At 32.7% G+C, this 24,146-nt stretch overlaps 1 protein-coding gene across 1 annotated transcript; it reads right to left on the bottom strand.

The window, feature by feature from the left end:
- Positions 1-4,671: 4,671 nt before the first annotated feature.
- Positions 4,672-22,646, bottom strand: LOC142606464 (ankyrin repeat-containing protein BDA1-like). Its single transcript, XM_075777810.1, has 4 exons — positions 22,053-22,646; positions 19,104-19,170; positions 17,436-17,968; positions 4,672-4,959 (listed from the first exon to the last, which is right to left on the bottom strand). Exons 1-4 carry the CDS (start codon positions 22,644-22,646, stop codon positions 4,672-4,674), a joined length of 1,482 nt encoding a protein of 493 aa, XP_075633925.1.
- Between the last annotated feature and the right edge of the window lie 1,500 nt (positions 22,647-24,146).

The raw sequence follows: 24,146 nt of genomic DNA, 5'->3' as shown, positions 1-24,146 counted from the left end.
TCAAGCAACCTTTCGAATAATGAATCAAATCTATGATAACATTTTTCAATCCGCCGTGGAAGTCCCATTATTGCATCCACAATCCCCCCGAGCCGCGGAAGAATGTCCACAGTCGAAATCATGCTTGATATTTGCATGGCTTCTTCATTGAGCACTTTAAGCTTATCTCCCTCAATTTCTTCATAATCTCTACTGAATGCTATGTGATATATGATGGAGTATGTATTTTTTTTTTAGATCATTTGATGGATTATGTTAAAGTAAGTACTTTCTCACTGCGATCAATTGAGTTTGGCGAATTCTGAGCGATGGAGTCAATCATCAATTGGGTGACATTTGACTTTTCTTGTGCACTCAAAGGATTGCATCTTACTTCTAGTGAAAAGCTCCGTCATGAAAAGTTTACGCATTTGTCTCCATAAATCATTGTATGAAGAAAATGCAATGGTTAAAAAATTGTAAGTGAGCTCCTTTTGGGCACGTAATTTAGGCTTTGTGCAACACTCAGCATCGTGGTTCTTTAACACCTCTTTGGCCATTTGTGGGGATGAGATGACAAGAACTTAGTTTTGACCTAGTTGTAAGAGCATGGCAGGTCCGTATTTTTTTAGAGAGATTCCATAGGGAATGGTGAGTGATCCATTTCCAATTTGATGGAGGTTGCCAATGATGGGAAGCTTTGGAGGGCCTGGGGGAAGATGGGCTGCTTTCTTCACTTTCCTTTGTTTCAAAAGAAATGACAAAGAGAGGATGAGAATGAGTACAAGAAAGATGGTTGGAACCCAATGTAATGAGAGAAAGAACAGATTCATGTTTTTTGTTTGGTGATGTAGGAAAAACACTTGTGTGTTAAAAAAATTATGCAAGTATGTGAGGTTGCATGTTGGCTTGATCTTTAGGTAGCTAGATCAAGGGGGGACTATTTAGATGGAGATAGTATGAGATTTGAGAATATAATAGCTACTATTTCTACGGTTGGACTATTGTTTAAGCTTAGTCTCTTTAAAGGCTTTGCTTTTTGCATAATTTTTTTTCTTTCTTAGATAATTGTAATGAATAAGAGAGAGAAAAATGCTCTAGATTTAAATAATTTAGTAAGCAATAAATGCGCAATAATACCATACATTTATTAGAATCCAACAATAATTCTTAATGGCCTTTAGGACATTTGTTAATAGATTATTTTAAGAAAATTTTAATATTACTTTTATTAGAAATATAAAGTCAAAAAAATCCATTGTTTTTTTTTTTCCATAAAATTTTCTAAAAGTACTTAAACTGATGCTCTTAGGGCATCTGTTAACATTTCCTTATATAAAATAAGAAAAATTTAACAAATGCCCCAAAGGCATTAGTTATGAACTATTTTTAGAAACATTTTGTAGAAAAATGATCAAACCATCTTTTATATTTCACAAGAGAGTAGTGTCAAAATTTTCTTAAAATGGTTTATTAATAATTACTTTAAGGCCACCCTTTAACATGACACTATAAAATAAGAGATGGGTTAAATGAGATTTCATAGTTAAAAATAGTCAACTATCACATCATCAAAATTTATTTAAGGGTTTTTTTTTACTCACCATATTTATTTCAACCATTGATTTCTCTCACTTTACTTATTTATTTATTCATGATTTCTCTCACTTTACTTTTCTTTGGATCATTATGGTATAATTTTTTTTAAAAAATTTATTTTAAATTTCACCCTTCTTGCTATGGAGACTTATGGCATAACATCATAGTGCTTCCATTCCCTCACTTGTGTTGTGTATACGTACATATATATATATATTTTTTTTTTGTTGATGTTATTGGCATTTATTTGAAACAAAGGATAGGCAGTGGATTGGTGCTATCATTTGAAATAGTGCCAATGAGGTGTTTGTTGGAATATCTAAGAGAATAAATGTGTTTTAAACTCATAAACAAATGTCATAAGTTTAAAATTCTCTAAAAAAAAAAAAAAAAAAATTCTGATATATCAAACTGAATAATAAATAATAAATTCTCATGCCACGTTAACTGCCAATTATGCCACCGTGTCAGACTTTAAAAAAAGAAAAAACCCAAATTGTGTGTTCCCACGAGAGTTTAGGTTTGAAGAAAATTTTAAAATCCCTCTCTCCCAAATTGCATCTCCCTCTCATATTAACCTACACCCACTACTTCCTTATCCTACGCATCCCACCTTGTCTTTCTTGTAAATGATGAGAAGCAACTCAATAATTTGGAAACCTAAAAGGGGAAGAAGACGAAGAGGACAAGGGTGAGGGTAAATCTGTAAAATCAAAAAACAATCTTGAGCAGACCGTTATCTTGTGTGGTTGATGGAGGTTCTAGTTCTACTAGGTGGTCCCATGTTTAGCATCAAGGTGTCGTCTTTGCCACCAACAAAGTATGGTGTCGTTTCATCAGCTGCTATGAAATGATGTGGATGCGATCCTAAAAGATGACGTTTTGTCAACAGAGGTTCAGAGCAATTTCCAGGACTTGGTTCTGTGTCTTCTTTGGAAGACTCCCTTCCCATCAAGCAATTATTTCATTTCTATCATGTGAAAGTTTTGCCTTTTTCTTTATGAAAAAGGGATGATTTTTGAACAAGTTGTGATTTGGATTTGGTATTTGGTGCACAGGAGGGGATTATCCAATCACTTTACTGGGAAATCAAAGTCGTTTGCTAATTTATCAGAAGTGGAAGTGGGTACAGTGAAGGATTTGGAGAAGCAAGAGAACCCATGTAACAACAGGATTTGGGTGGAAAATTCTAAAACAAAATTTTGTTTTGTTTTGTTTCTAGAGCAAAATGTTTTAGTTTATTAATTATCTCATAGTTGTTGATTACTAGTCCATATGTTTATTATGTAATGCAATATTCTGCAAAGCCAGTGAGTGAGGATGAAGGATAAGAGAGGGAGATGTAATCTGCAAAGCAAGTGAGGATGAGAGAGATGTAATCTGCAAAATTTGATTTTTTATTTATTTAAATCTTATGTGGCATGAAAAATTATTTTTTATTATTCCATTTGATATATCAATAGGGGTGTGCCAAAACTGAGAAACCGAAAAAACCGGTTGAACCTTTGCCAAAATTTTGGTTCAATTTCGGTTTTCATTTTATGGAAACTAAAAATTTCGGTTTCTGTTTTAGTGTCCAACACAAATATTTCAACCCGATCGAAGCCGAACCGAAATATATTAAATATTAATTTATACACATTATATCAAGAAATTTCCCTGGTATCTTAGTGGCAAGGACACACATATTCCCACTAGTAACCCTAAGTTCAAACCAAGTAAGAGCTTTTTTATTTTTTATCTCCTTATTACCAAAATTACGTCGTTTTGGGTTTTCTTTATAACCCTACTAAGTACTAACCCTATTTTTTAGCATTTCTCTCTCACTTTAGCAACAGTCGTTCTCCCCTCTCCCTCTCTAGTCATTCTCTTCCTCCCCATCTCTCTCTTTCTGTCATAGTGTCATGCCTCCGTTTCTCTCTCTCTCTCTCTCTCTCTCTCTCTCTCTCTCTCTCTCTCTCTCACGTTGCTTCAGTACACTTCTTCGCCGGTATGCTTCTTCGCCGTTCTCTTTTTTATTTTATTTTTTTTTGTGTTTGCTACTTTGCTTGGTGCTTGGTGTTTGGGTGGTGAGAAAACCTGGGAAAGCAAAGGGAAATATATATATATATTCTTATTTTGGTATGTTCTCTGAATATATACATGATTTTGAGTTTTTTTTTTGTTTGCTTGGTGCTTGGTGTTTGGGTGCTGAGAAAATGTAGGAAAGCAAAGGGAAATAGTCTTTTTTTTTTTTTTTTCCTTTGATCTGTTTGGTTTCTAAGAAATTGGAAGCAACTGAAAGCCGGTAGAACTAAACCAATTGAAATCCAGTTAGTTCAGTGTTGGTGTTCCTCCCTTATGGTTCGGTGTCGATACCAAATTTGGTAAAATTGAAAATTTTAGTTTGGTGGAAAAATCGCACTTCAAACCGGTTGGACCGCACCGATTACACCCCCACATATCAAAATTTTCCATCCAAGAGATAACGGCAGGGACCAAATTAAAACAACATTAAAAGGTTAGGGATCAAATTGAAATATGATGTAAATGATAAGGACCAACTATGTAATTTACCCAAAAAAAAATTCAAACCAAATCTTATCAAATTGTATATAGATTACGATAAGATATAAACTATCACAACCTTATCCGAATAGAATTTGTTTGTAATTCTAATTCACCTTCTCTGCAAATTCATCTTCTCTGGATTGTTCTCTCTCTTCTCACTCTAATAAACATTTAAGAAGTTAGTAGTACAAAAAGAGAAGAAGTTAGTAATAAATATTGAATGATATATATCAAAATAAATAAATATTGCACAATATTCTCTCACTAAAGGTTCACAGAGATCTATCAAAAATATAAGGGTAAATTACAAAGTTGGTCCCTATCTTTTACACTATATTTCAATTTAATCTCTAACATTTTAATTGTGTCAATTTGATCCCTAACTTTTTCAATACTGTGTTAATTTAGTCTTTACAGTTATCTATTGGATGGAAAAAGCTAATGTGTCAAACGGGAATGATAAAAAAATATTTTTCATATCACATCAACTGCCAACTATACTGCCACGTCATATTACATTAAAACCCCCCAAAATTATCATGTTCAGCACTCTAGCCATATCAAATTCCGAATATCTTCCCACGTCAGAAAATTCGATTTATTCCCAGAAAATTCAATCTGAGTTTCAATCGGGATTATTGAAGACAAGATGGTGAAGATGGTGGTCATGGCCCTGGGCTCAGTGCTGTCGACAAGGTTACCGGCCACCCATGAGTCCAGCATCTCCTCCAACAAGCTCTGCAACATCACCATTCTGCCCAAGCTTGACCCTACCTTAAGATTGCCTGCCGAATCCTCCACAAAGTTCAAGAGGTACCCAAAACCTTCACCCTGCTTGACAAGGACGCAACATGGACAAATCCATATTCAAGCTAAAAACAAATAAAAAGCCTAGATTTGAATTATAAAATAACAATTAACCGAAACTTACAAATAGGACATTGAGACCTTCCTAGGACTTCATGACGAGTTCATTCTAATAGGACCCAAACATTGGGCACCAAAGACTTTGAAAATGGAAAAAGTAGCCAAAGGAAAGAGGCAAGAACTTGGACTTGGCAGTTTACCTATTGAGCAAAAGAATTAGACTAGCGGAAAAACCCGAAAAGATCACAAAGAATTAGGCCTTTTAATTTGATAAGGCCATGTTTGTTTTCTGGGAAAAATTTTAAGCTTGATTTCTTTTCTTTTTTGTTAATTAGGTAAATTAAAATATTACAGATTGAAACATAATTTGGTTTTTGTGATTTTCTTTTTGTTTGCGTTTGTGTTTGATTTTTGTGTTCCCTGTTGTCAACATAATTTGAGTTTTTTTTTTATTATTATTTTTTTAAAAATAATTTGATGTGGTGGTACAGTTGGCTGTTGATGTGGTATAGAAAATAATTTTTCATTATTCCGTTTCACACATTGGCTTTTTTCATCCTAAGGATAATGACATGGACCAAATTGACACAGTACTGAAAATGTTAGGAACCAAATTGACACAATTGAAAGGTTAAGGATCAAATTGACATATGGTGTAAATGATAGGAATCAACTTTGTAATTTACCCAAAAAATAAATAATGTTTAAAGAGGTTGTAATAAATAAGGTGAGAGAAAAAATGCCCTTAATTAAATTTTCCTGATGTGGCAGTTGACTATTTTTAAGTATTAGATCTCATAGAAATTAAAGGCATGTTTGGTAAATGTATTTAAATATTTTTTTTTGTTTTGCGATCCTTAAAATGGTGGGTCCCACACTTGAATTTATTGTTTGACTAATATTTTCTAAATACTGTTTTTTTGGAGAGTTTTAACTTATGACGTCCGCTCCTGATGATGCTCTTTATCATCAGACCAAGACATCAATCAGTTTTTGGTGTAGGCAGCATTGAACCCCAGATCTCTTATTCAACTATCAGAGACTTTACTAGTTGAACTAACTGTATCCTATTTTCCTGGTTTAAAATAGGATTTTGAAAACGACTAAGAGGGTGTTTTCAGGATACAAAAAATGTTTTGATGACATAGTTGTAAATAAATTGAAAATTGTGGACCCTACATATTTGTCCAAACTATTTTATCTCTTAAATTAAGGAGTTTATCTTTATTACCAAAAAAAAAAAAAAATTCTCACACTTCAAATTTGAAAAGTACCACCGCAAACCCTTGGTGCGCTGGTCACTCCACAAGTATAAGTGCTTGTGGGTTGGTGGGGCAAGGGCCGGGGTTTAAGTCTCTAAGAGGGAGTTTCACACACATATACACTTAGATTAGATTAAAGTAAAATTTCTATATTATATAAAAAAAAAATTGAAAGTTGAAACTTATCGTTATTCACAAAAAAAGTAATCTATAAATTCTACAAAAAAAGTAATCTATAAATTCTACACGTTACTTTTTGTAAATATTTTTAAAAAAAAATCTCAAAAAATAGAAATGATCTTCCAAACAATTTTTTTTTTTTTTTAGTATTTTGAAAATTGTTCTTAAAAGTGGGAGCTAAACATATAGAGGGCGTTTGGATAAACTTATTCCTGCGTCTGCGTTTTAAGTTTTTTTTTTTTTTTCCTCCAGCCGCAAGTGTTGACTAAATCTTCTGTGAACAGTGCATTCGTGCACTGTTCACGGACCCACAAATTTCACTTTTCAGCAACTTTTTCATTAAAAATGGGTCCCGCGGTACTATTCACACATTTTAAAATTATTTTGTTACAGTGTTTTCAGTTTTCAGTTTTCAGCAATAAGTACTATCCAAACGGACTCATAATATAAAAATTATTAGCTGAAAACTAGTTTCAAGTTCAATTTTTTGAAAATTGTTTTTATACTGATTTGAAAACAAAAACAAAAATCAGGCTCTAATGGTCTATAAAAAGTGTAACTTTTATGGAGTTACACTTGAACCTATCTCTATAAAAGATTCTAATAAATGTATGGTATTATTGCACATTTATTACTTACCATTTACCAAATTATTTAATTCTAGAGCATTTTTTTCCTTTCTTATTTATTACATCTATCTTTTTTTTTTTTTTTTTTTTTTTTTTGAGAAAAATGTATTACAACTATCTTTTGTTTTTCTTACAACTATCTAAGAAAGAAAAAAAATCAGCAAAAAATAAAAAACCTTTAGAGAGATTGTTGGGTTTTTTTTTTTCATTGCCATATGATGTTAGGGGAGTTAAGATTGAGACTCGACTTTAGGCTTGGAACATGGCCCAAAGGCTATCAGTGAAGTGTGAAAGACCCATTTTACTAAGGGTCTAGGTTGCATCCAAAAAAGATTATAATAAGGCCCCAAAAATACCTTCTGCAAAGATAAGCTAGCATAAAGGATGACCCACCGCAACAAATTCTTAAATAATAGTCTAGCGGTAAGCAAGATATTTGGAAAATCAATAAATGTATTTGCAAAGTAAAAATTATGCCTTTCCTCTATAGTTGGTTAATATAAAATTGGGTCCGTTATGAAAAATACACAAGAGAAAAATGGTCTAGCAGTGTATATGACAGACCTCCAGCGGTAGGTGTCTGACAGGTTAATGAGTGTATTTACATGGTAAAAATCATATGTTTTTCTTGTTATTATTAGTTCAACAAAAGGAAAAACTTCCATAGTATCCAAAACATTATGACTTTCATCATAATAACAATAAACAAGGATTAAAGGCTTCATAATTACAAATAAAAGAGGAAAAAATAGGATGGAATGAAGGGAGAGAGAGATTCCAGCTCAGTGAAGCACATATTGAACTAAGATTTTTGGAATATCTATATGTGGGGCATGAATGGTGTAGTGGAGGCTATTTTTGAGTGAGTAGGTATTTAAGCTTGTGGTGGTGTGATGGAGTTAATGTTGAGGCTAAGGCTTTAATGGGTAAAGAGTTGTTTGTGACTGATTAGGAAACATTTATTGGCTGTGAATGATAATAGCTTAATTTTGCATATTTATATCATTATTAGAAAAGCATTATCATACTTATTTTGAGTTAATTCATGCGTTTTATAATTGATTTTAAAATAATGCTAAATAATCAATTTTGTGCTTAATTGAATTTTAATACGTGAATTTGTCTTTTGTAGGATAATAAAATTAAATAAGTGGATTTGTGCAAAGAAGAAAGCTAATGGACTTTAACTTTACAAGGGCCATGATGAAGTCAAAGAAGGCCAACCCAATTAAATTCAAGTCCAATTGGAGCAAGGAATCAAAAGAAATTTGCACCTAATCCAAGCCCAATTCGGATTAGGATTTCAGCTTGCGCACCAGTTAGTATTAGGATTCCAATCGAGATAATTCAAGTTGGGCTGGAAAGCTAATTTAAATGGCTACAACTTTTTAGTTTACCAAAAGTCTGAATTATGAAGTTCAATGGGCCAAAAACGTTGGTTAAGTGAAGCCTAAAAACCTGGGATTTTCTCTAATCGGGAATTCAACTTGTAATAGGATTCCTTGACCTATTTAAAGGCTCTTTAGGGCAAAATTCAGAGGGGGGAGCTGCTGTAGAACATAATTTAGGTTTTCTTAAAGTTTCTTTACAGTTTTTAGAATTTTATTTATGTTATGGCTTGCTTAGAAGCCTTGCTAAGGCAAGGGGTGAAACCCAATCGTTTATTGGTATGCTCTTAACAATTATTTATTGGTTTTAATGCTTATGTTTTTATGTTTTTGATTGTTTTACTCATCTAGAAAAGTGTTTAGTTCTGTATAATCCTTTGATTTATCGTAAACTCCGGGCATGTTAAATGCTTAGTATTCCTTGTGAACTAATTCACTAGTTTTGTTTTGCCTAAAATCAATCAGTTGCATGAAACTACCTTAGACAATTAATTCTTGATTTTTATTGTTAAATCATCCGACTAAGATCATCCTTCGTATGAATTTTAGTTGAGTTATAAAATAAATAGTGTTAAGGCTACCAATAGATGTGTTGTGTGTAGATCCCTAAACCTTAACGCTTGAATATATTGTTATTTTTTTTTCTCAATTTAAATTACCTTTACTAAACTATCAAAAATCTCTTTAGTTAAACTTTATTATTTTAGTTTTATTCTATTGTGGTTTGCTAATCAATTCCCTTTTTCTTGTGAATTTGACCTCGAACTTTCCGAGTTATTACTTCGCGACAATGCTGCATTTGGGAGCATTATTTAAGTCGCAGCAGTGAATATGCAAAAAAAGAATGGGAATGTTTGAAGCTAAGTGCGTGTGGGCTAAGGGGAATGATTTATGAGCTTGGGGAGAGTTGAACCACAAGCAAAGTGGCAAGAAAGTCAGAAATTTCAAAGGGGTTGGTTTGTGTCTATTTTAAGGTGCTGAGATTTTCTGAGAAGATGGAATATGATGTTTATGGGTAAGTGTATACGAGCATTTATGGACTAAAGTCTAGTTTCTAAACTTAAGGGATTGACTTATGGACTAAAAATAGTATGATGGGTGAGGAATTTTATGATAAGATTTGTTGTCCTCCATGAGTTGATGGTAGTTACCTTTTATAGTTAAGTTTAAGGAATTGATTAGCAAAAGTCCAAAAATGTAGGACTGATCAGGGGCAGGACAACATAATTAATTATCCTAGGATTTGGCCTAAAATGAGAAATTTGCTTTTGGGGCTGTTTTGCTTCTTTGGACAATGTCACACATGGGTAAAAATCACCATAATCTTGCATTAAATGTTAAGAATTCTGAGATGTTTTCAACCAATGGGATTAAAGCAGGTATTAAGGAGGAATCCTAGTGTTACAACTGAGATTTGGATCCTAGGAAGTAGGATTCAACACCCCAAGCTAGGTGTCAAAGTTTAAGCCTACTTCAGAGGGTTCTGTTAGAGATCCTTTTATGCCTTCTAAACCACATGTTTCCAAATTTTCCCCTTTAAGATTCATGGGCTTGGTTCATGAACCAATTACATACATTTTTAGTAATAAAATAAACTATTTGGTTGACAGTTTCATGAGCTTGGAGGTCTTGGTTATGGCTTCCTTGAGTTGTGACCAAAACTTGGGGAAGAAGGGTATTTATTGCCCATTAGCCTTTAGGTGTCAGCCTTTGGTATGTTCACGTCAGAGTTGGCAGTGGGACAGGTGGCCAACTCCTAATTTGGTTTGGGAGCTTAGTTGCTTCTTGAGGTGACCTCCAGCAGAAGACAGAACTGAATGGAGTTCTTTAGCAGGGTCAGTTTGCGCACATGGGCTATTTTGGCTGAGATTTCATGTTGGGCTTGGCCACGAGAGCTGAGTATTTTGGTGGGCCTCTAACTTGGTGGTTCTTTCCACTTGGGCCTATCCTTTTGCTTTCTCATTGTGAGTCCTACAAAATGGACAAAGCTACCATATATTGCCATGGATTTTTATTCCATATGGGCTTTAGTTGTTAGTAGAAATAAAATGAATCCATGAGCTTTAATAAATATTTATGATAGGTTTTGGGTATTAATTTCCATGGGTTTTAAATAACAACTTGTATAGTTTCTCATAATTTTGCAATGGATTATTTTGCAAATGACATTTTATTTGGGGGCTTTTAAATAATGACCTCTAATATTTCTTGAGAATAATATTTACAGTGGGTTTTAAATAGAGGTAATATCCATGGGTTTCAAATAAAATACGGTAACAACCACCATAGTGGAATAATGTGATAGTCTCATGGGTTTTTCTATAGATAATCATAATATGCTTGTAAGGTGAATAATTATCATGAGTTTTGGAAATAGATATTATGAATGTTGTGATGTAAGATAAATAGTGAACATGAGTTTATAATATGATATGAAATAAATAAATTTCATGGGTCCAAGATAAATAATCATAACTTTCCATGGGCTTTTATAAGATGATTGCCATGAGTTTTGAGAATAGATAATTCATAAATTCTATGAGCTTGTAATATTGTAGTAATAGGTTTAAGAATTTAAAGTATTGTTCATTATTGGACTTTTAAGTGAAATAATTATGATATAGTATTTTCCAAGTATTAATAACCTTGGGCTTTTAATAGTGCCAACGTAAGTTGGGCTTTTGATATTGCCAATGAGAATTGGGCTTTAAATATTGCAAGCGAGAACTGGGGTTTGATATTGCCAATGAGAATTGGGCTTTTGATGTTGCCAATGAGAATTGGACTTCTTTGATATTGCCAATGAGAATTGGACTTTGATGTTGTCAATGAAAATTGGGCTTTAAATATTGCCAGTGAGAACTGGGTTTTGATTACGCCAATGAGAATTGGGCTTTGATGTTGTCAATGAAAATTGAGCTTTGATAGTGCCAATAAGAATTGGGCTTTGATATTGCCAATGTGAATTGGGTTTTGGATAAATAAATTGCCATGGGTTTAAATCATGGGCTTTGATTATGAATTTGAATTCCATTGATAAAATTGCCATGAGTTTAAATCATGGGCTTTGATTATGGATTTGAATTCCATTGATAAAATTGTTTTTCCATGGACTTGAATCATGGGCTTTTCAAATATTTCCAAGCATAAGTATTCTTGGGTTTTAAATAGAATAGGGCTCATAGGGCCGGTTTTGGGCTTAGCTAAATAATGATAATAAAATTGGATAAAATATGAGTTTTTTGGGCTTTTTGTAATAGTTTATATCAGGACCCAATTTAGATAATGAGATATGAAATATTTGTAATTAACATAATAATAGAGCAAAAAATATTTGGGAAAACCCAATAACTTATTAGTGGTATTTGAAAATAAATAGGTAGTACTTAAATAAAATTAGGTGTAAGAAAAAAAGTACCCTAACAGAGACTGAGGTTAGACAAGAGTTGAACTATAAAAATAGCTATTATATTACATTTCTATTATGGCTAGAATGATTGAAAAATCTTGTACCGGTATACAAACCAGAACAATAACACCCATGTCCCACCTTGGGAATAATTTCGAGTCATTTTGGTGTGTTTTAGACATTTTAGATTCAAGGACGAAGCTAGATGTTTGATTAAGGGAGAACGAAGTAAAATCCAAATTATATTTAGTATTAAAAAACTATTAACAAATAAACAAGCACAAAATAATTGTTTCTTAATACATTACAATGCAATTTATATATTAAAGAGAACATGATCTTCTTTTAAATCTTGAAAATTACCGATTATTATATTTGTATTATCAACATATAAACAAATAATTGAACGAACAAAAAGAGGCAAATACAAACAAAATACATACTATGTAGACAGCTCAACACTACAATTCACACTGCAATGAACTGATTTTATGAAATTTTAGCAACTAACCATTCAAAGTTTCAAACCAATTCCATTTTAAAAGGCACCATGCACTATCACCCAAAACAATAAAATAAAGTATGACAATCTACTACCGTAAGTTACTACACCAATTCCACTTTAATAGCCAACTTTATATATTATAATAAAGGCGAAAATGCACTTTTGGTCCCTACATTTTGAGCCGATTCTCGATTTGGTCCCTAAATTGATTTCACTCCTAGGTTAGTCCCTGATTTCAGAAAATTGTTTTTATTTTGATCCCTGCCATCAACTCAGTAACAGAAAAATCAAATGTGGCAAGTGGAGCGTATTGTTGGCGTGTTAGATGTTGACGTGGTTAATTATAGAGCTGATGTGGTCATTAAAAAAATATTTTAAAATGCCACATCAGTATATAAATTAATTGAAAATAAAAGCAAAAAAAATTTAATTTCTCAAATTTAATTTTAATTGTAAAAAATATAAAAAAAAAGAAACAAAAAATAAAATAAAATACAATCTAATTAAAAAGAGTATTAAATTATTTTCTTATTTTCTTTTCATTATTTTCGGAAGAACAAAGTAACATGTTCTTCATGTTCTTTGGGAAAGAACATGAAGGTTGCCCAGAAAATTAAATAATCAATATTTTCTTTTCTTTTCTTTTATTACATTTTTTTAGCAAATAAACATGCAAAAATTCTTTCAAATCCCCTATCTTCCACCGAAACCTCCAACAAATCAAACCCATAAACCCAGAAAAATCATCAAATCCACATGAACAAAAAACCCAGAAATTTAAAATAAACATAGCTATAACCCAAAACCCAACCCCAACCCACATTGTTGTGCTTTGCATTCAACAGACCCAACCAATGGTCATTGATCTAACCAACCAACCAACTAATCTTGCAATCTGAAACCCACATGAACATATCAGACCACCAATCACCACCATTGTCACCGATCAGTCCATCAAGCCACTTCAACCCACGTCAACAACAAACCCATCCAACAATCCACCCTCACCCACCACCGGACCAACCACCACTTCACAACTATTGATCCGAGAGAGAGCTTTAGAGATTTTCCCAGATCTACGATTTAAGAGAGAGACTTTAGAGTTTTAGAGCTTTAGAAAGATGAAAGAGAGAGAGGGAGATTTTGATCTAAGAAAGAGAGCTTTAAATATTTTCATATGGTAAGCAAAACGCCAGCTCTCATACTTGAACCATTATGATTTGAGACATATTTTTGCTGCTTTTGTGCTTGTGACGAAGGCCACGCAGACTGAGGTAAACCCAGATCTACGATCTCTCTCTTCCCCCAACCTCCAACCAAATCAGCTCCCTCTAACGCAGATTGAGGTCTAGTCCGTCTACGCCAACTCGATCCGTCCACCGCGACTCCTCCAGCTCCTCATCGTGGGATGACTCCACCACCACCACCAGTAAGAGAGGAAAAGAAAGAGGGTGAGTTAGAGAGAGATCTATCCATGGAGCGTGAAGAGAGTGAGAGAATTTGAGATTAGTCTTTGAGTGTAGGGATTTTTTTAAAGTTGATGATGTTAAAGAAAAATAAAAACAAAAACAAAAAGAATTAAAGAGATAATGATTTTTTTTTTATTTTTTTTAGAAATGATTTTAGTTTAAATTAGATTTAATGTTTTTTTAAAAAATTTAATTTACTTTTTTTAAAAACAAAATTTCTGCGTTGGCTTTTTTCATCAATTTAAATGTTGATGTGGCATTTAAAAAAATGCTAAATATAATTTTTTTATTAGCTATGTCAGTAAACAGTGCATTCTGTATGCCACGTTTGATTTTTAATTGGCAGGGACCAAAATAAAAACGATGTTTTGAAATCAGGGACTGATTTAGGAGTGAAATCAATTTAGGGACCAAATCGAGAATTGGCCCAAAATGTAGGGACTAAAAGTGCATTTTCGCCTATAATAAAAAAATACAACTATTTGTGTATTTCTATTTATGTCTTATACATGTGTGTGTTTAATGGTTAAAATTCATATAATTTGGTAAAAATATTTAAAATTTATTAGCACATATATCACATAATATGCTAATTTCTATCTAACATATTAGCTCATTAATAATAATAAACAAGTTGCTTTTCAATTGTGCACTGAATTGAACACGTGGGTGTAGGGGCCGATTGTCAATTTGTCATGCAGGGGCACACTTAGCAAAATAAAAAAGAAACAGACATGAGGATGTTTTGGACAACAAAATTAGAAGAGAGCGGTTAATATCAGAAAAAAGTGACCGCGTGATGATGTGAGCTATTTGTTATTCTTAGGGGTTGACTATTTGTGTTCGCATGTCAGATTTGTGTTGTGTCAACTCATGAGCATTTGACTATATAGGTCAATATTAATCTGATATGTTTATTAAATGGGTCAAGATTCCCAACCCTAACATGATCCATTTATTAAATAGGTCAGTTGTGTCCGTCTGTTTATCAGATTTTATCATAATGAAAAAAAAAAAAAATGAAAAAACAAACATATAAATATTTTTAATATAAAATTTTGAAAAAAGAGAGTAACTGGATGCATTACAAATTGACGAGTATCAGTAGAACGGTCGTCCAGTTTAAGGATGACCATAAACCGCATCTAAGTCGGGATGACTCGCACGAGCAAATAATGAAAGGCCGTCCATATGAATAGACGAGCCTATGAGTATTAAAGCCAGAAGTTAACTCCATCAGGCCTGCTGACAACCAGTAAATGCGCCGTATTAGTTATAGAAGCTTTGATGAGCCAACCGTCAGACATTACGCTTTAAAGAGAATCATCACTGCCATTAAATGCTGATATTCATTCAGGTGAAAACGCCTGGAAGAGCATTAACAGGCAAAAAGGATTCTCTAGAAAGCAAACTATAAAAGGCTAGCCAACCCAGGTAAGTCTGCCTCACGAAAAATAGAACATATTGCAACTATACTATCAACTGAGAGCAATAATCTGACTTAGGCATCGGAGTGTCCATAACTGGCACCACGCTGGTGATCTCTCTTTTCGTTTCTTGTCTTTTAAACGGGCATCGCGGACTGTCCATCGATAACGACGAGGAGCATACTGACGAGGTCATCTTTGAGCTTCATCACAAATAATCATTCAAAACTAAATTATATCTTAATATCACAAATAATCAATCACAATATGTTAAAGAAAATAAACCACAATAACTAATAAGTTTATATACTTAGGGTTTGAAGGGTATATTGGTAAAATGTCATTTAATTTAACAGGTCAAACGGGTTTCATTTGTTGAACACTAACCCAACCCGTTTATTAAATGAGTGTGTCGTGCCAACCCGAATATGACACAAACCCATTAAACCTTAACCTATAACCTACTCATTTCGTGTCGTGTCGGGTTTGCGGGTCGTGTCCAATTTTGCCGCCCCTAATTATTTTTTGGTTAAAATGCAAATTGCACTTTATAAGTTTGACTGAAATTCATTCTAGTTATCTAATTTTATTTTCATTTAATTGAGTCTTGTAAGTTTTAAATTTATTCAATTTAGGCATTCTATCCAATTTCATTAAAAAATGCTATTAAGTTTGAAACTTAGAGGACACAATCGAACGAAAGTAAATTAGAGGACTGAAATGAATTTTAGTTAGACTTAGAGAGTGCAATTTTTATTTTAGTCTAAATTATTTTTTTGATTAATTTATATTTTTTTCTGAAATTTGATATTTTCTCCGATATGACTCCAGAATAGCATTTTCTCCGACATGATTTCTATATAGCATTTTTTGGCTGAAATTTGATATTTCTCCGATTAATGCTAGTATTTTAAACTAACATGAAATCGAATTCATAAAAAAAAAAAAAACATGAAATTGAAGTGTTTTTTACTAGCCTAATTAAGTACCGGTATGAAAAATACTGGTTGGTAGAGTATGTAATTGACTCTTTTGATGGGATCAAACCGTGATGAGGGAAAGCAAGAATGTGCCACCCAGCTGTAACGTGTAAGCCCCTAGCCAAAACCCAGTTGGTCTGATTAAGGTTACTCAAAACCCACTGTGATAACCAACCAAATCTTGCTTTCTTTTTAGAGTATACATTTAAGGTGGAGGTCGTCACACCCTGCACCTAGAACTAAAATTATTTAATATTTCATCCATGGGTGTTCATATAATGGGCAATTGTACCTTGAATTTTTTTTTTTTTTTTGAGAATGTTTGTACGTTGAATTTGAATGGACTTAATTGGTAGACCGAAATTATTAGTAATTTTTCTGAAGATGTTTTTTAGAGAGTTTCAATCTATGGTGTCTGTTTCTGATGTTCTTTATCATCAAACCAAGATATCAATCAATTTTTAGTGTAGGTGGGGATTGAATTCCAAATTTTTTATTCAACTATCAGAGACATTATCAGTTGAGTTAACTGAAACTCATTGGTTTTTGTGAAGATTTGTGGCCTGTGTTTTGACAAAATTCATCTTAACTTGTGAAATGTACGAAGCAAATAACTCCTAACGACAGGATAATGGGGATTATAAAAAATTATATATTAGCTGAAAGACGATAAAATTTGAACGCAAGTGGATTTTGCCATTAAGGTGTGTGACAGAAAGTATGAGGAATTTGATTGCAAACTCAAAAAAAAAAAAAGAAAAAAAAAAGAAAAAAGAAAAAAAACAAAAAAAAAGGCGATGATAATCCAATCAGACTGTTTTATTGCAATACAAGCTAAATTTTATTCATAGATGGCGTTGGGTACTTCCAACCATGCCTATACAAGCTAAATTTTATTCTCGAAATTTATTAGTAAACAAAAATACAAACTGACACATTCTAGAATCAATAGCTCCAAGCTCGGCTATATATATTTTTTTAGTTCCTTCCAGATAAGATTCAGCAAATAACCTAAATCTTTACGTGCAATGATTAAAGTGGCTCCTACTATGATGATGATAATAAGTGGTTTTTTGTTGTTGTTGATAATCATGATGATAATAAGTGTTGAAATAAGAACAATTTAACTAACCAGTCTGGAGCCTGGGTTATGATCATCAATGAACTAAAATAGCCGAAACAGAGGTATACAGAGACTCCGACTAAAAACGCACCAACGAATCTGTGTGGTGGAACGAGGAAAGCCATTGTTGCGGTTGAGGACAAAAATATAATAGTATTAAAAATCAAGAATATCGCATAAGGGTCTGTTCTCCTAGCAGTGGCTGACCCTGCTCTATGTGGTGCTATGATATGCAATTTGAACAGATCATCTGGGCTACGTCGGAGTACATCTGTGGTATTGTATTTGAAGTGATCATCTTGCCAAAGTACCCCAGGAGGAGTGATTGCCGCTTGATAGCTCACTGTTACAAGCAGTGCAGCAACCACCAGCAACGCATTGCGCCTTTCGTCTGTCATTCCCTTCAGTTGACGCCCAATAAGTATTATTACTCTCTCATAAGTTTTGGGCAGCATTAGGTAATGTGCATAAGAAGAAGTAACAGTAGGAAGAGATGAAGCTGTTAAAGCACCAGCGCGGTCTAGTATAGCCCTCATCTTGCTGTTTTCTACTTCTTGGGGTTGTTCTTGCAAGATGTCCAACGCTGTTTTACCCTCTAAATCTATATTATTATTATTACTAAAAGTTGAAACGTAACATTTAAGTCAAACCAGCTGCTATGTCATTGCCATTCTTTTTCCTGAATTTTCCTACAATTTAAAATTAGTTTTCTAAAATTTAAAAATACTAATAAAAAGAAAATAATTCTCAACCCTTTGTGTTTCACGGTTACAATTTTAGATAGCAACCCTTTGTGTTTCATGGTTACAATTTTAAACAGCAACCCTTTGTGTTCCACAGTTACAATCTCAAACGGCAACCCTTCAGCTTTCTAACGCCAGACTTTGGCTTTCTAACTCCTTCATCTCTTCCTCTCCTTGCACTTTATTAATACTGAAAAGCTAGATGATTTAGTTTAGGTATCTCTAAATCCCAGTTGCTCTTGACCTCTATTCTTGTGGCTGCTTGCATAATAGTTCAATGTAAGGATTAGATTAATAGTGTTGTTCTTTTTTATTGCTGATTTTTTTTTTAAAATTTTTTGTTACTACCACTTTCGTGTTGTGGGTCATATATGAGTTTTTATGTATTTAGGTTGGGTATTTGTACTGATATATGATTGGTTGTTTCTATGTTTAAAATTGATTTGTTTTTTTTAAAAAATATTTTTAAAAAAAAAATATTTTTTTTTTAATGTTTGAGACGGTAACATTATTGGTTTATATTGTGTAATATGTGTGATAGAGTTTTAGTAGTATCTGTGTGATAGAGTTTTAGTAGTTAGAAAATTGAATGATAGAGTTTTAGTAGTATACGTGCATGTAGAAATTCAATTGAATGATGCAATTCGTGCTTGCAGAAATTCAATTTCCTAAGGTATTTTAGTAGTTAGCAAATTAAATTATAGAGTTTAAAATTCAATATTATACTCAAAACATGATACTTCTCCTTTTTTCGTGGTCTCCTCATTTAAGTGAATCCCTCCTTCATCATTGAAATCGATTTAAAATTCCTTCTATTAGCTAGCTTTGATTGTACTCTTGGCTATATCATAAAAGATTGTTTTTTGATATAATATTTTTATGGTAATTATCATCATTTTTGTTGTAGTTGAATCAAAATAAGATTATGCTAGATTTGCATAATTAGTAGTTGTTGCATCTTCATCATTATCACAAGTTTAAGATAGAGATTACCCTCATCAATAGCTGCTGCGTCTTTTTCATTGCTAAACTTGATCATCTTGACAAACCTTTTATTTATCTGATTGTATCACATGTATTTATTTACTTACGGATTCTATTTGATTGTAAGATTTTCATGTCTTTTGATATAAATTAACTAGCTAGTATGCTAGCCAAATCGCTTGCTTCTTCAGTTTTTTTTTAATCTTTTGCTTTGCCTCCAACACTATCGTAATTGGTTGTCTCTTTAATGGCATGTTCTGTCTCCATTGCTATATATATATCGGTTCGTAGGATCCAAGCAAGAAAGAGTTTAAGATGCTTACTGTGTTATTCTCTCAAATTTTTTACAGTATGAACAACTTGCAGTATTGAAGTAATTATTGAATATTTTTATATTAATAGTTATTTGTCAATAGGTGTTTGACAACTTTAGAATATGAAAAGTTTTAGGTTAAATGGGTAACAACTTTAATTTTGTTAATTTTTGCTTTCTAAATTACTAATAGTGATTTATCATGTTAAATTGGTAGTTTATTTCTATATTAATCAGCTACAATGTTGTAATGTTATTTATTTTTTCTTTCTAATTTGTGAGGTTTAATTCAAATAAATTTGAATAAGTCCTCTGAAATCAAATTCAATACAAAAGAAATTTTGTTAGGGGCTTTGTAAGGCTAAGGGGAGCTTGAGATAATCTAAGTTTTGGCCTCGTAAAATATACTTATATTGTGAGCTTCAGTTGCTACAAGTAGTATTGCAATAGTTTAGATATGAAACTCTAGATGTAACACAAATAGTTAAGGATAACGACATTTACTAATATTTGTCTTTTAATTTAAATGGTATTTTGCATAATTGTTTTGCATTCATTAGATTTCATTTTCAGTAATTTTCCCGTGCATCATACGGGTTAGTGACTAGTTCTTATAGTTTATGTATACAAATATCCCACCACAAGCTAATAAGTGAGACACAGCCTGCATGCATAATGTAGTGATACAATACTGTCACAAATCTCATCAGCTATGTAAAATATTACTCTACAGTCTCAACCGCCATCCCTTTTCTTTGAGATCAAGGGCATAGCCGTATGGACCATAGAATAGATCTTGTTTAAGTAAGTTCGTCCGTCTTCCCTTTTCTTATTCCAAATTCATAAGACCTCTCTCTTAAATTATGTTTTATTACTTCTAATTTACAAAGCCAATGAATCTCTAAAGATAAGATAACTTTTTTATATGTTCCTAGAGACGGAATTATACATAGACCAAGGGAGCTAGCTGGGGAGGCCATGATGAAAAAACCATCTACAATATAAATATAATTTTTATTTGATTTGTGAATGATGGAAAAACAATCTACTATATTTGAGTATTGCAACCATAAATGTCGTCAAAATAGGTTTCATAATAAAATGAAAGATGGTTATTTTTTCCAGTCTCTTTGATCTTGGACATTAAGTGTGCATTTGGCATGGCTTAAAAAGTCAGTTTTTTTATTTTTTTTATTTTACTATTTAGCTTATTTTTGTTACTATTCATGAGTTCCATTGTACTTTTTGGTATTATTCATAGGTCTCACTGTACTATTTCAGCTACTTTTTAGCTTTATTTACAGTACTTTTAGCTAGGGATGGCAATGGGGCGGGGTGGGTTCGAAGGATGGGGTCTTCGCCCCCACTCCACATAGTTTTGTCTTACTCTATCCCCACCCTGCCCCACCCCGCATGATGGAGAAAATTTTCTTACCCCATCCCTGCCCCTTGGGGCTCTGTGAAGCCTTGGCCCGCCCCGTAAAACTCTACTTCTTGTTAATTTGCCCATAACTATTACAATTGTTTTTAATAAAATCTGTTTCATTAATAAAAATATACTTGAAATTATAAATAAATTTATCTCATCAAATCAAACTACTTTTTAGCAAAAATTGAATAATATTATTAAAGTGTTTAACAAGACAATATCACAACAAAAACAAAAATATGATAATACAAATTCAATGATTCAATAGTATTTAAATTTGTTTATAGGAAAGACAAAAGAAAATGTTAAAATTGGTACCTTATTTCTAACCTTGCTAGAGAAAAAAAAAAGACGTAGAAAGTCTTGTTGAGTAGAATAAAATAAATTGATGATATGTTTGTTTAAATAGTAAGGTTTTAGGGTATAAAAAATTTACAATTTAACCCTTATCAATGTGGAGCGGTCTGGGATGGGGCGGGGTAGAATGGGTTGGGTCTAAAAAGTCGAAACCTATCCTTGTCCCACCCCGTGGTGTGGGACTAAAATCTCGCCCCATCCCCACCCCACTACCTTTGTGGGGCGGGAAAAACCTGTCTGGGGTGAAGCAAGGAGGGGCAGGTCAAGTGGGGTAAGGCAAAATTGTCATCCTTACTTTCAATAAAAAGTTTTCAGTTTCAGCTAAATAAAATATTCCTAAATGGACTTTAAGAGGGAAATTACTATGTATTTTAGCGTAATAGAATATTGAGGTTTTGTTGTTATATATATATTTTTTCTTCGATGGTTGGGAGAAAGGGAATTTCAACATTGAATGTCTCAGTTAAAAACACCATAAGATGCTTTCTAACAATTGAACTACAAGATTCTTGGCGAAAAATTGAGTTAAAATATATTAAGAAACTGTTATTTTGTACTTTAATATTATTCATAGTTTTTTAATACTAAGGGTCTGTTTGATTAGGCGTTTTGGAGGATTAAAATAGAATTTTTAAAACCCAAAACTCTGTTTTACAACCACAACTCTTCATAGTTTTTTTTTTTTTTTTTTTTACAAACGCTCATTTTTAACTCAATAAAACACAATTTTCCAACAACTTATACGTACAAACTCAACCTAAGTAGATGTTTTTTGGTTCTTTTTTATTTTATTTTTAGAAGTAGATGTTAATTTGGAATTAAAAATCATAACTAACTAAGGAAAAGAGAGAGAGCTTGCCTGGGTTTGATTTTTGGATACTACAATGTGCAATATAGTATTGCCTTCCACATCCTTTAGCTTCAGGATTTCCCTCCAAGAAGGCCACTTCCTTAGGAGCCATCCCACCAAGAATTTAAAAGCCTCCAACTTGTTGTACTTGAGGGCTATATGAAGAGTAGCCTCATTTCGTTTTGTCACATCTGTAATAGAATCAGGACAGATTGATAAAAAAATTTCTAATAAAGTAAGGTGATCATTTGTTTTTGCTGCATAATGCCGTGGTGTCATACACTCCATTCCTTTGACATGAACAAGGTCCGCATTGTGTTGTAGAAGCTGACACACCATCTCTGTATGCCCATTTCCTAGAGCAAGGTGAATGGGGCAATGCCCATTTGGATTTGGCTTGCTGACAAAAGAGGGCTTTAATTTCATCATCTCAATGGAAAAGGGGATGTGCCCAGCATATGTAGATTTGTGTAAAGGAGTATTAACAAATGAGAGCTCATCAATGCGCTCCAAAAGTTTTACATCGTTCTTGATCAAGTTGTAGAAGTCATCAATATTTCCCTGTAGAGCAACCTGATTCAAGCTCTCAATTCTCTCATTCATGATCTCGAGAAGGCTAATATATTAAGGTAGGCTTTTCCTTTGTATGAACTTGATGATGCGCAGCTTAAATAAATACTAGTGCCACCGCGTAGAACAATTTGACAAAGCTGATAGTACTCTTCACAATGACAGGCTTCCCAGACAAATTGTTCAAGATTTGTTTTGGGTTAACAGGTATAGTCATAGTTGTCAGTATCATATGATACATGATACGTATCGTATCGTGTACAAAAAGTTTCGTATTGTGGATTTCATTTTCAATCACCTAATAAATGAATGTTTGAAATGTGTTTTGCTGCTTGGTAATGTATCAATTTGTAACTTCATATAGTAATAGTTGTAGACTTGTGGTATCCCTAATATTACTTATTTATTTGAAATTTTATCCCAGTCTACATTAAAAATTTGATGTCTTAGTCTGATAATTATTAAGAGTAGAGACCATAAGTTAAAACTTATTTTTTTTAAAAAAAAACTATTCCCATCACCTCATCAAATTTTACATGATTTTGTCACTAATCCCGATCAAGGAATGAGAATTATTTGTTCTACATTAGTTTCGAAATTATTAGATGTTCATTATATTTATATGACAAGGGATTGGTCAGGTGCCTTCCATTGAATTAAAAAATTAATAAAAAGTTTTAGGTGGTTGAGTGGTTCACACGTTAGGTATTGGCACAAAAGCAGGAAGAGTAATTAAAGAAGTTTTAAGATGGTCAAAAGTTGGAATTGAAGTTCCCACGTCAGGTATAGACACAAAAGCTAAAAAGAATTAGAGAGTTTTAATTAGGTGATTCTCAAGTTAGGTATAGGCACAAAAGTTGGAATGGCAATCTAATAATGTTTGGAACAGAACTTAGAGGTATTAGTACTTCAAGTCCGATGTTTATTTAAGAAGTTTCAAAAAATTTTCACCCAAGTTCATCATCCCCTTTTTATTATAGTAGGAGTAATTATGCTTAAGTAACAGCTTCAAAATTAATCTCTTTAAAAATTTGAATGCCCCGGTGTTGCAGGGATTACTAGCATAATATGTTATAAAATAAAAGCTCGTTTATAAAACGAACTATAACAAGAAAAATGCAGTGAATGGATTATAAAAAATTATTCGGTCCATCAGGGATTATAAAAAATTATATATTAGCTGAAAGATGATAAATTTTTAACGCAAGTGGATTTTGCCATTTAGGTGTGTGACAGTGTGAGGAATTTGATTGCAAACTCAAAAAAAAAAAAAAAAAAGAAAAAAAAAGAAAAAGAAAAAAAAAGGCAATGATAATCCAATCAGACTGTTTTATTGCAATAATATTATACATACATACAATATATTCATAGATGGCGTTGGGTACTTCCAACCATGCCTATATAAGCTAAATTTTATTCTCGAAATTTATTAGTAAAAAAAAATACAACCTGACACACATTCTAGATGCAATAGCTCCAAGCTCGGCTATATATATATTTTTAGTTCCTTCCATATAAGATTCAGCAAATAAC

Source organism: Castanea sativa, chromosome 8, assembly GCF_040712315.1.
Source record: "Castanea sativa cultivar Marrone di Chiusa Pesio chromosome 8, ASM4071231v1".
Lineage (NCBI taxonomy): Eukaryota > Viridiplantae > Streptophyta > Magnoliopsida > Fagales > Fagaceae > Castanea > Castanea sativa.
The sequence above is the reverse complement of the archived record's forward strand: the minus strand, read 5'-3'. Positions and strand labels throughout refer to the sequence as shown.

What these genes read in the sequence shown, in the direction of transcription:
- LOC142606464 (XM_075777810.1), bottom strand. Translation starts at nt 22,646, where the DNA reads ATGAATGAGAGAATTGAGAGCTTGAATCAGGTTGCTCTACAGGGAAAT. An exon ending in TATCCAAAAATCAAACCCAG is followed by an intron (nt 19,171 to 22,052) that starts GCAAGCTCTCTC and finishes TGATACAATCAG; the next exon opens with ATAAATAAAAGGTTTGTCAA. An exon ending in CGCAGCAGCTATTGATGAGG is followed by an intron (nt 17,969 to 19,103) that starts GTAATCTCTATC and finishes ATAATAATATAG; the next exon opens with ATTTAGAGGGTAAAACAGCG.